We start from the raw sequence: 13,026 nt of genomic DNA, 5'->3' as shown, positions 1-13,026 counted from the left end.
CAAAGAAAACTACTGCGATGGCTGGGAATCGGACCCAGGTCAACTGCTTGGAAGGCAGCTATGCTCACCACTATACCACCATCACTGGGCAATACAATGTTCACTTCAAATCTTGTAATACATCTGGGCATTGAGACTGTTAAGTGCGCTCTATCACTGAGCTACAGCCCCTGATGATTCCGAAATTCCCTCCAGGGGGTCCTGTGTTATCACATTAACAAGAATGGGAAGTGCGTTCATAAACATTGTTGACCTTCAATAGCTCAGTTGGTAGAGTGGAGGATTGTAGAGGCACAAATCCAAATTCCTTAGGTTACTGCTTCAAATCTGGCTCAATGAAGCAGTCTCTTCCAGAGTTTCCCTTCACGGATCAATCAAGTATTTCTGATTCTGATGGACAGACGACCCAAAAGCATAATACTTCTTGCCGAGACATAACAAAAAAAAACAAGAAGGGCTTATTTAAAGGTTTTATTGCTTACTTAGCCATATACTTGTAACATTATTTATTAATATAACATTAAAAATAATCACATGTTAGTCATATTTTTTATGAATTAATTTATTTTAAAAACTATTAAAGAAGATAAGGAGACACAAGATAAAGATAGGGTGGCTGAGCGTTCCAAGGCGCTGCGTTCAGGTCGCAGTCTCCACTGGGGTCTTGGGTTCAAATCCCACTTCTTACATGAATTGTTTCCTTCTAGAACTAATTTCAGAGACATGGTATTGGGAAGCTTGAACCCAGCTATTCTCTGCATTATAATGGACATTAATTTGAGCAGGATACTGAATTGAAAGTACAGCCGCACCTTTTGTGAGCATCTGTATTATCAACCCATGTAAAGTTACCATGTGTACACAGTAGACCTATCTACTGCTGTATTCATTGTTTGTGGCAAGAGCTTTAAAACCTATTCTTGACTTGCCTTGTTCCACATCCTGTGTGAACGCTTAGCTTACTAAATGACTTAAGTTAGCCAGTAATTGTTGTGTGCCTTCAATAACATAAGTGTTAATAATATGGAAGAAGCTGCCTGGCAAACCAATGTTGCCTTTCACATCAGTGGTTCCATGGTGTAATGGTAAGCACTCTGGACTTTGAATCCAGTGATCCGAGTTCAAGTCTCGGTGGGACCTAGTTTTAATCCAGAGTACTGGTGAAATAAAACAATCAACCTCTACACCGTCCACATCTAGGCTTATGGGTAAAATATTCTTGGCTGTTCGACTGAAAACAGTATGTTGGTGGTGGCATGCTGAGCTGTGACCTGTACTTCATGTTAACTTAAAAGAGCTCCAAACTTAGACTTAGTTGAACATATTGAGGATATTTTCACAATGTTGACCCAAATGTCAGTCTATTTCCCATCTAGTAGTCACATGTCTGGACACAGGTGGACATTTTGGACAGAAACATTGGTGGATCTTGATTCCCACCCAGAGGTGGGTAGTAACAAGTTACATTTACTCCGTTACACTTACTTGAGTATGTTTTTGAAAAAATTGTACTTCTAGTAGCAGTTTTAAATCACTATACTTTTACTTGAGTAGATTAGTGAAGAAGAAACTATACTCTTACTCCGCTACATCAGGCTACAATGAGATTGTTACTTTTCTTTTTACCTCTTTGGTATTCTACGCGTCATTGTTTTTACCCCAGCATACGTCTCATTTTAATGTTTTATTTTGACAGAGAGACTTCCGCTGAAGACTCTACCACGTGACTGTGTTCCACCAATCAAACGTTGTTGTGCAGTCACGTGACCATACTCAATCTCAGCGCCGGGACAGGTTAGCTTTACAGTCGTAGCAAATCAAAGATGTCAGAATCAACCATCGCCAAGGCAACGCAGACCAGGATAACCCCCCCCCCCGGCCTCATAGTGAAAGCATGGTTACCTTTTAGGAAAAGTGTGAAACAACAGCTACATTATGCGGCGTCTTCTGTGTCGACCAAAACAAACGGACATGTGAGCGTTCAACACATCTAACCTGAGGAGACGTAGCGGTAGTTGTAGTTTCTGCTGTGGAGAGGTGGATGTTTGTCTTTTAGGTCACATACAGTATGTTTTGCACATGCAGTATCCATCCAAATTTGATGTGACAAGTCTCTTCACTTAAGCTACTTTGTAATTAATAAATTCATTTTAATTAATTCTATTGATTGGATGAACTATAATTTGCCTAAAAATGATTATTTTGTATTTTTGTCGGTCTGATTGATGCTTGTGTTGAGAAATAAATCAGACGTTACTCAACAGTTTTTTCATCAAGTACTTTTTTACTCTTACGCAAGTAATTGTTTGGATGACTACTTTTACTTTTACTTGAGTCATATTATTCTGAAGTAACAGTACTTTTACTTGAGTACAATTTTTGGCTACTCTACCCACCTTTGCTGACTAGTCACATTTACTTGATGGAAAATTGCTAATAAGGTGTTTTTAAGTGGCTCGTTGGTCTAGCGGTATGATTCTTACTTTGGGTGCGAGAGGTTATGGGTTAAACTTCTAGATGAGCCCTGAAGGCAGGAGCTGTTACAAACCTAATCCGTAATCCGTTATCTTTAATTTAACACAGATTAGGAGGAAGCAAAATTGTAGTACAGCATGTTGGCAATTTTTCATATCCTGCATCAACTACACGCAATGGAAATTTTTTCAAGCTGCATTTCCTTTTTACCAATGTTACATTTTCAATTTTGGCTAAAGTAGTCTGTTGTCCAATAGAAGGTGGAAACTAGGCTCATCTGCTGTCACTTTTGACCGAAAAATTCAAGTTTGAATGTTGGTAAAATGTTTTGCTTCAAAAGTAGTCTTTCGTCCAATATAATCAGAAAGCTCAATCTGGCAGTGTTGCCATAAAACACTACATGCCAAACCAACTACTTGACCATTGCCTTTTGCATCACTGACTGATCACATTTACTTGATGGGAAATTGCTAATAGGATGTCTTTTTACGTGGCTCGTTGGTCTAGGGGTATGATTCGCTTTGGGTGCGAGAGGTCCCGGGTTCATCTCCCGGACGAGCCCTGAAGCTTGGTGCTGTTCCAACCAAAATCTATACTTTAAAATCCAGTTTATTGTTAAATTAACCCAGATTAGGAGCCAGCACAATTGTAGCACAATTGTAGTACAGCATGTTGGCAATTTTCATATCCTGCTTCAACTGCACGCAATAGAAAAAAACTGGGAAAAGATATGAGGAACAATGAGCAGGACATGACTCTCCTTGTTCATTGGTCTAGGTTTATGATTCTTACTTAGGGTGTGATAGGTCCTGGATGAGACTAATTTGCATATAAGTAGAGGAATGGATTGAATAATCTGGTTTATTTATGGAATATGATGGAAAAGAGTGTCACACGCGAGGCAAATTTATCACAATACTACTATCACTTCTTAGTGGCAAAATCAAGTCGCTTTCCGGCCGCTGCATTTATCAATGTACGATCATTCTTACGCTCTGATTGGTGTGATACGAACGTTTCAGGAATATCATGTAAAGCCTGTCGTAAAAGGATTTCTGCGCTCATATCTACCCCACCTCTTTTTTTGTGTCATGTTATGTCTCGGCAAGAAGTATTATGCTTTTTGGTCGTCTGTCCATCTCTAAATCAGAATAAGAAATTCTTTATTGATCCCTGAAGGGAAACTCTGGAAAAAACTTCTCCTTCGAACACGCAACCTAACGATTTCAGCTTTACCGAGGGTGCGTTTCAGTGATAGAGTGCACTCTCAATGCCCAGATGTATTAGAAGATTTGAAGTGAACATTGTATTGTCCAGTGATGGTGGTATAGTGGTGAGCATAGCTGCCTTCCAAGCAGTTGACCTGGGTTTGATTCCCAGCCATCACAGTAGCTTTGTCTGAGTGATTTCCCTTGATTTATTTTACAAGAAGTCAGCAGAAAGGTTACTTGCCCAACCTGGTTTGATAAAATCTCTTTGAGCTGCATGATTATGGCCAAAATGATAACGACAAATACTTTGATCAATATGGAGATCACAATTACTTATTACAATTATTTGTTGATTTTCTACTCCAAAGTGCTGGAAAGGAAGGTTTCACGAATCATTTAATCAAAGCTTAACAAGGAACAATCTCAGCAAGGTGATTGAGGGATGATTCTAGTTACTTCACCAAGTTCAGCTCAAATGATACAGCTGTAAGTCATCACATTGGTTGGCTTCCAGCTATGTAATATATACAAATGGCTGTGGTGAGATTTGAACCTACGCCTCCAGAGAGACTGGAGCCTTAAACCAGCACCTTAGACCACTCGGCCACACTACCTGCTACACTACCAGTATCAGCTCTCCACATCATGACACATACAGGGACCGTAACTAATGGTATGCTAGTCAATGTTATTGGAAAAAAACAGTACTTTATTAAAAACTGCCAATACTTTATTCAAAAATGTTATCACTCTTAGTCATTTTTCTCTGGCATTGTTGATTTTAGAATATTGTAACCAGCATTAAGTGAGGAGGTTTAGGTCTGTGTGAATATGGGCTGAGCATTTACCTGGGCTGAATGTGTGAACATCTTCTTTTGCATATTCACTGTAAAGAGCCATTACTCCTCCAACTGCCAACTATTGTTCCAGAGACAATAGGAAAATCCCTCCATAAACTTCAACTTCTTCAGAACTCAGCAGCCCGTGTCATCACCAGAACCCCCCCCCCCTTTTCATGTAACCCCTGTCCTCCAGCAGCTCCATTGGCTTCCAGTTCATTTCAGAATATAATTTAAAATCTTTCTCCATACTTTCAAAGCCATCCATAAACTTGCTCCTCCATATCTAACTGAACTCCTTCACATCGCCGTCCCCTCCCGCTCCCTCAGATCCTCCACCTCTATCCACCTCACTGTACCCCCAGCTCGACTTGTCACCATGGGGACCAGAGCCCAGACTGGAGCTCCAACCCTGCTGCTCAGGGGGAACCTCTGCTTTAACCACCGACAGCTGCTGGACGTCTGAGGAGAAGAATCAAATACATGCACATTAGTGTTTTTTGACACATTATTAAAGTTCCAAAAACCAACATGAAAAAACAGCAAGAGTGTCTTGTTTTGTTTCCAAGTCCCAGATGGAGTCTAGAGTCTGGGTATTTTAATTCCAAAAGACTAAGGAATTTTATCAGGATGCATAGTATCCCAATCCATGTAATAACTGGCCTTTAATAATAAAAATCTCCCAACCACATATAGGTTATTAGTCTGGCTATGGCCGGGTAAACTCAAACTATCCATTAAAGACAATTTTTTATATCTAATATATATATTTATATATATTTAATTTATTTAAATATATTTATATCAAAGTTCTTAGAGCAAGACGTTTTTAGGAATTGAAGAATGTTTACCATTGAAATAAACCACTTCTTGTACCTCCTTTTTATACAGACCTTTATTTTGAAGGCTATTCACCAAGCTGCAGCAAAACCGGATGTTATTCTTTGAGCAATATGGCGACTAACGTGAGTGAAAACATTGGAGTCGGTTTGTTGTGCTGAGAAAGTGTGTGAGCTCCAACAGATGTGGTCCATCAGAGCCTGTGTGTGTCCGGATAAACCTGTCTGATGGACTTTGTGCTGCTCACCTTCTTTCTGAATGTTTTACCTCGGACTCATCTCCCGGAAGCTACAAAGCTAACGACGCTAGCTTAGCATGCTAGCTGCTTAGCAACAGTTTGAAGGAAAACAAACAGCGTTTTTGACGGAGTTTGTTCGGAGGAAAGGTTTCTGTCATCGTGTGAAAATGTCTAAAGTCCAAATGCTGAGAGGGCTGGTGGAGCAGCGGCTAACTGCGGCTGCTGAAGAGATATTTGTGCTGGTTGAAAGAACGATAGCAGAGTACGAGGAGGAACTGTGTCGTTCTAAAGAGGAGCACGAGCGCCAACGGAAACGACTGGACGCTGTTTTCAGCCCTCAGCTCCGGCTGCACAGAGCAGGTTGGTACCTTTACTTCTTCTCTCCGGTCACCCTCCGGTTACACTGACATCAGACCGGGATGGGCCCACTTCCAGGACCCCTGTCATTCTGGTTCATCAAACCATGTTATAAACTAAGTTAATTAGCCTCCATGATGCTAATGTGCAGACAGGTCAGCCGAAGCCAGTCCAGGGCTCCAGACTAACTGTTTCACTAGGACCACTACAGACTCTAACTGAACTGTTGGACAGGGACAATTTAAGGATGCACAGCTTAACCCTCGTGTTGTCTTCCCGTCAAAATTGAAAATCAACACTTTTGTTGACACTTTTTATCAATGTTTTTAACTTTTACATATGTTTTTTTTGTCCCTTTTTCAACACTTTTGACGCTTTTTTTCAATGTTTGTCACTTTTCAACACTAACCTATTAATGTTATTTTATAGTTATTTTTGGAATTCATGGTCAATAAACCTCATTTGTAGGAAATTATAACTAATGTTTGAGTTAAAAAAGCAGAAATTAGGAATTATTTAGACTACAAAAAAAGGAATGGATGTTGATGGATAATCACAGACTGGAATATGTCAACTTTTACTCAATACTATTTCAAAACACTTCAATCATTTTTTTTCAAATGCTATAAATTTGAATAAGACGCCCCAAAATTAATGAAAGTAGAGATTTGTACTTGCTAAAGAGCGTTGTGTGGAACCAATCATGTTAATTTTGGGGAATTACAATCAGGTAGTTAAAAAGAACATTGAAATAGGAAAATTGGTCAATTTGACCCGAGGACAACATGAGGGTTAAATCTACACAAGCAGTATTTGTTTTTATATGGAAAATAGTTTTATAATTATATTATCAACTGTGCCAATGTGCCATTTGCTTATGGCCAGACAATCCAACCTATATGTATTTTATATTTTATAGAAGAAGCAGTCACATCCAGGGGCGTAGCACAAGATCCTGGGCCCTAGTCCTGATGGGCTCCCGTGCTCCTCAACTCCCCCCCAATATAAATAACCGGCCTCGGTACACATATCTATAGGCCTAGATGTTTATAGGGTAATAACTATTAACTAATGCTAGGTAGTAGGAGTAGGCTGATTTGTCTACACACATTTTAAACCTCCTTTCTCAACATTAGACTTCTTTACTGTGGTTACTAGACCTACTACATTAGTTTTCTCTGTACCTTTACTTGCCAACCTGTGTGCTATGGTGTCTCTGATCATCATTAATTTATCCGGCCGTAGTCCTGGATCCTCTGGCAAAAACTGGTCTGCATTGCTCGGCCTACTTTCCAGTTCCTTCTCTCATTTCCACACTGCGCTCAGCAACACTCATGCTCTCTTCACCCCCATCCTCCTCAGACCTCAGATCTTTCTTTATGAAGGATACATTTGTTATTAAGCTGCTATATTTAATTGTAACCTGATATAACACACTAAGATGTTTTAGTTAAAACCTTTAAATCAAAATGGCTAAACATGGTTTACTTTAATTTTGATACAAGTCCACCGGGTCAAATCCAAAGAGGATGGTCTGTTGCGTCTCCAACATTTCCTTCCATTTTTGTTTTTTCCCGGGTTTTTTTTACAGATAACTACTGTACTGTAAAATAATAATTTTAATCATCAATACAAACTGAAGGCTTCAAATTGCAAAGATCAGCAGCGCCCCCCCCCCCCCCCCCCCGCGACAGAGTCACTGGATTAGAACGGAGAAAATGAAAAATGATTATGAAAAACAATACAAAGTACAGTAGGAAAAATAGTGACTCCCGTGTATTTCCCAGCTCTTCTGACTCAGCCGCTGCAAATCCGTGAAGCAGCGAGACAGTGAAAGGTGAACTGCAACATCGCGAGGGTTCACTGTATAACAAACAGACACATGGTCGGAGAATCTAGGAAGAATTTAAAGCTTTTGCTCTTAAACACAAAAGGCACGTCTACTTTAATATACACTTTATATTTAAACATATCTCAGTGCCTCGCTGTGTTGTATTAACTCTGAAACTTTCTCTTTGAGTCCCTCACGTTTTAACAAACTTAAAACTTGAAACCTCAGCCCTCCACAACAGCAATGGGCCTCATATCCTGAGCCATAAAGTTGACAAATCCTTCCGTGATATTATTTTTGCGTTTCGATGGTAGAGGCTTAACATCCAGTGGGGTCTCGGAAACGGTACCGTCGTTGCGGGTGGGTGCGCCTATAGTTATAAAACGATTATTAGACTATGAAATATGCCAATTCTGATATGTTCATATAGCCTACTCCAAACAGACAGGGCAACCTAACGCAGACAAGTTAGCTTACCATTTTTAGGTGATAGGCCATGTTTGTAGTTGAGTTGCATTATGCAAACTGTTGCTGCCACACTGGCGATGTCTTCGACATGGTCGAGGAGGACTGACTGTAAATTAAACACTCACAATTATATAAATATTCAGCAAACCACTAAAACAAGGCTTTCTAGGTCTTTCTTCAATCTGTCCCCAGTGGGTTTGGCTAATCAAAAAAAAGAGAAAACAGGGGGGGTGTTCTGAAGACAGAAAACACTCCCATTAGCAATTAGTGCTTTCCACCCGTAGACCGTAACGGTCTATGCTTCCACCTGATGAAATAACACGGCAAAAAATCAACCAATCAGAATTTTGGTCCAGCCAGAACGTATCGACCAATAAATCGACTAATGCGACTACTGCTGAACGTGGATAAGACCAGAGAGATGGTGATTGAATTTAGGAGGAAGGGAACGGCTCCGCAGCCGATTGCAGCCTGGGAGGTGACGTGGACATGGTGGAGGATTACAGCTACCTGGGTGTCAACATCAACAGCCGGCTGAACTGGAAGGTCAACAGCACTGCTGTTTACAAGAAGGGGATGAGCAGACTCTACTTCCTGAGGAAGCTGAGATCCTTCAACGTGTGCAGCAGGATGTTGGAGATCTTCTACCAGTCGGTTGTGGCCAGCGCTCTGTTCTCCTCTGCCATCTGCTGGGGGGGGGGGCAGCAGCATCGGAGCCAGCAACACAAACAGACTGAACAAACTGATCAGGAAGGCTGGCTCCGTGATCGGCTGCAAACAGGACACATTTGAAGCTGTGGTGGAGAGGAGGTCACTGAACAAACTGTTATCTATCATGGATAACCCCGACCACCCTCTCCACCCCCCACTGGTCCAACAGAGGAGCAGCTCCACCCTCTCCACCTCCCATTGGTCCAACAGAGGAGCAGCTTCTCTAAGAGGCTCCGACAGCTTCGATGTCGCTCGGACCTCTTCAGGAAGTCCTTCCTACCACAGGCAATAAAACTCTTCAACATGTCATCACTGGGTGCTAGATGAGACTTTTAGACACCACAATACTGCACTAAGGGCAACCGGCACAGTTGGTTTATTTACATTTTAGCATACATTTAGCATATTACTTAAGCAGTTGCACATTTTTGTTTTCCCATCCTGTATGTATTTAAACATTTGTTCTTATATTTTATTCCTATTATTATTATTTCATGTATATTGTATGTATGTATATTTTTTACTATTATCTCATTTATATTTATATTCTGTGTTGTGTGACTTATGTACGTGTGCTGCTGTAACACCGTAATTTCCCATTTTTGGGGGATCTATAAATATCTATCTATCTATCTATCTATTGACTAGTGGACTGGGAGATTACAGCCCTAGTGTTCTGGTCTTTTCTCCAGTAACAGTGGTATCCTATTTCTTTTGTTGTCTGTCCCTCCAGAGCTCCCACAGCAACATGTCTGTAAGGAGGAGGAGGTTCTCTCTGACCAGCAGCTCAACATGCCAGTTATAACCTCTGTGGAATCAGAAGCAAACCGTGACCACCAGCTCCTCTCTCACAACTCTCATGGAGCTGAGAGCCAAGATCAGAAAGGAGGCCAGCATGGAGACTCAGGATCAGCTAGAAATGCAGAGCCAGAACCAAAGAAGAGACGACGCAAGAGCAGAAGTCACAGCAACAACGTAGACAACACTAACATATCAGAGACAGGTAAATGGAATAAGTCTTTCAAGTGTGACATGTGGAAAAGTGTAATTCAGAATTTTGGAGACACATGATCATCACATAGGTGAAAAGCCTTGTTATTGCAAAACATATGAAAAAGATTTCAGACATAAGGATGTTTTTAACATTTACATGAGAATCCACACAAGTGAGAAGCCTTATTCTTGTAAAACATGTAGAAAAGACTTTGGATGTAAAGATAACTTAAAAATCCACATGAGAACCGACATTTATACATAGCAGTGGCTTGTTGGTCCACGTGAGAAGAGCCCAGACAGGTGAGAAGCCGTATGTTTGCAAGACCTGCAGGAACAGATTCTGTCATGATTCAGGTTTAATGCAGCATATGAGAAGCCCCAGAGGATAGACTCTGAACAGTGGCCGCTGCAGTCTTGTTTTTTTTTTTTTTATCAGGCTGTTTTAGAGAATGTAATCCGCTTTGGAATGACTGCATGGTTAACGAACCTTTCTGTATCATCCAAATTTAAGTTATTGGTTATTTGTTAAAGACAGATAATCCCCTTTTTAGTCTATTTTTGACCAGCTTGTACTTAAACAGGTGAAGATTATCCTCTGTGATCCGTCCCATGTTCTGGACTGAGTTTGTTAATTGTTATCATATAGGCATTGGTCGTTTACCGGTTTCAAGGTATATTGTGGTTTGAAAAAGTCACGGTTTCAAATCCTCTAAAGTTTTCTATAGTGTTCCTAAGGTATCAGCTTTTTACCCAGACATTTTAAATTAATACATTTGAAAGCTGTGATTGCAAAACCGTGAAACCGTAATATTTTTGCTTAAGGTTATCATACTGTCAGGATCTCATACACATATACACAGCTCAGCAGTTCAGATAGAACATGTTGCCTATGGGGACATGGGTTAATGACAATTATTTTAGAGAATAAAATGACAAGTATTTTAAGTGTAACAAACGCTACCTCATTTACACTTTCAGAAATCAGCTCTAAAAACTGTATACTTGTATTTGAGTAAAGTTGATATACAGAGTCATGCCAGTGGTTCTCTATTTTATTACCGTGAATAACATTTGGGTTTTTCTCCTGAAAAAAAAAGCAGAACACTTCTTCCACCTCTGCGTTTTTTCTAAAAATCATTGCTTACAAAGTAGCTCATTGTTAACCTTACTACGTTAGGAGAGATGCGTCATTTGTGATTTAACATAATTTCAATATATAGAGTAATTGATCCCAGAAGTTTGAATCTCTGAATATCTTTACTATTTTGCTCTCGTTTATAAAACCGTGAGCACGGTTTATGAATCCGTGCGCACAGTTTATTATTTATTTATTATTATTGTTTTACTCATCTGACCCCAGGGGGGCGCCGTATGTTTCTGTGATAAAGAGCCGAACTGCCTCACATTCATTTAAGCATAATGTCGTCAGATTACCAGGTGTGAATATTTGTAAAAACTGCTTGTACTTTAAAAAAAAATAATAGCAGAAAGCAACAATTTGGTTGTAGTTAAGAGCCCTGTAAAGAGATCCTGTCAACATGAAATTACAGTTTTCTAACAGTTTTCTACATGTGCTTGTACTTCCTTAATCTCCTCAGACGTCCAGAAGCTGTCGGGGGTTAAAGCAGAGGTTCCCCCTGAGCAGCAGGGGTGGAGCTCCAGTCTGGACCAGGAGGACCCAGACCCCCCACACATTAAAGAGGAACAGCAGCAGCTCTGGACCAGTCGGGAGGAAGAGCAGCTTCAAGGGCTGGAGGAGGCTGATATCAAGTTCCCGTTAACTTCTATCCCTGAGAAGAGTGAAGAAGATGATGAAGAGAAAGCTCAGTCCTCACAGCTTCATGAAAGCCAAACTGAGGAGAACAGAGAAGCAGAGAGAACAGGAGCTGATGGAGAGGACTGTGGAGGACAAGAACCAGCCAGGAACTCAGATCCAGATAGTCCTTTACAACCAGCTACTCATGACAAGACTTCAGACTCCCCTGAATCTGATGATAGTGCAGAATGGGAGGAGACTAGGGAACCTCAGACAGGTTTAAACCTTCTGCCAAACAATGAAGAACCTGTAAGTGATGTTGGATGTAACACTGGAAACACATCAGTTAGCTCCTCTGAATGTAAAGGAAGCTTTGGCCGCAAAAAACATCTGCAGAAACACTCTGGAGTCCAAACACAAGAGAAACCATTTAGTTGCTCAGTTTGTGGTAAAAGATATCTTCGGAAGAAAACCTTAATGACTCACATGAAACTTTATTCAAAAGAAAAATGTTCCACCTGCTCAGTTTGCAAAGCAAGTTTCTGTCAGCCTGGCAATTTGGTTGTACACATGAGAATCCACAGAGGTGAAAAACCATTTAGTTGTTCAGTTTGTGATCAAAAATTTGCACTGAAGCAAAATCTGAGACAACATTTGACTGTCCACACGGGAGAAAAAACATTTAGTTGTTCAGTTTGTAGTAAACGTTTTGCACAAAAGAAAACTCTGAGACAACATTTGACTGTCCACACGGGGGAGAAACCATTTAGTTGCTCAGTTTGTAGTAAAAGTTTTGCACAAAAGCAAAATCTGAGACAACATTTGACTGTCCACACAGGTGTAAAATCATTTAGTTGCTCAGTTTGTAGTAAAAGTTTTGCAGCCCCTAGCAATCTGAGACAACATTTGACGGTCCACATGGAGGAGAAACCATTTAGTTGCTCAGTTTGTTGTAAAAGGTTTACACAAAAGCGAACTCTGAAACGACACTTGATCATCCACACAAGTGCTGAATCTGAGATCCTTAAATTGCATTTTCATTCCTTTTGTCCCTTCCTGCCTTAATCCGTCCCACCGGGGAAGCATGGGAGAGACAGAGGAGACATCCTTTCTTCTAAACCATCACATAACTTCGTCAGCTTCTGTGGACGGAGTTAGCGATGGCGTTCGGCTGCATGGCCATCAGGTCCCGTTGTTCTGGACCGAGACCAGTGAAGTCAATTAGAAGCTATTAGGCAACCAGGCTGCCAACCAGAAGCTATTAGGCAACCAGGCCGCCAACCAGACGCTGGACAACCAGGCCG

The 13,026-nt window shown here is 40.7% G+C and overlaps 1 protein-coding gene and 1 non-coding gene across 2 annotated transcripts; both read left to right on the top strand.

The window, feature by feature from the left end:
* Positions 1-1,068: 1,068 nt before the first annotated feature.
* Positions 1,069-1,140, top strand: trnaq-uug (transfer RNA glutamine (anticodon UUG)). Its single transcript has one exon. It is a non-coding gene; the product is annotated as a tRNA-Gln (tRNA).
* A 4,322-nt stretch (positions 1,141-5,462) lies between these two features.
* LOC116677128 (zinc finger protein 260-like) lies at positions 5,463-12,787 on the top strand. Its single transcript, XM_032507816.1, has 3 exons — positions 5,463-5,963; positions 9,704-9,973; positions 11,565-12,787. Exons 1-3 carry the CDS (start codon positions 5,771-5,773, stop codon positions 12,785-12,787), a joined length of 1,686 nt encoding a protein of 561 aa, XP_032363707.1. The 5' UTR covers positions 5,463-5,770.
* Positions 12,788-13,026: the final 239 nt, after the last annotated feature.

Source organism: Etheostoma spectabile, unplaced genomic scaffold, assembly GCF_008692095.1.
Source record: "Etheostoma spectabile isolate EspeVRDwgs_2016 unplaced genomic scaffold, UIUC_Espe_1.0 scaffold00004415, whole genome shotgun sequence".
Lineage (NCBI taxonomy): Eukaryota > Metazoa > Chordata > Actinopteri > Perciformes > Percidae > Etheostoma > Etheostoma spectabile.
This window is presented reverse-complemented; position numbering and strand designations above follow the sequence as displayed.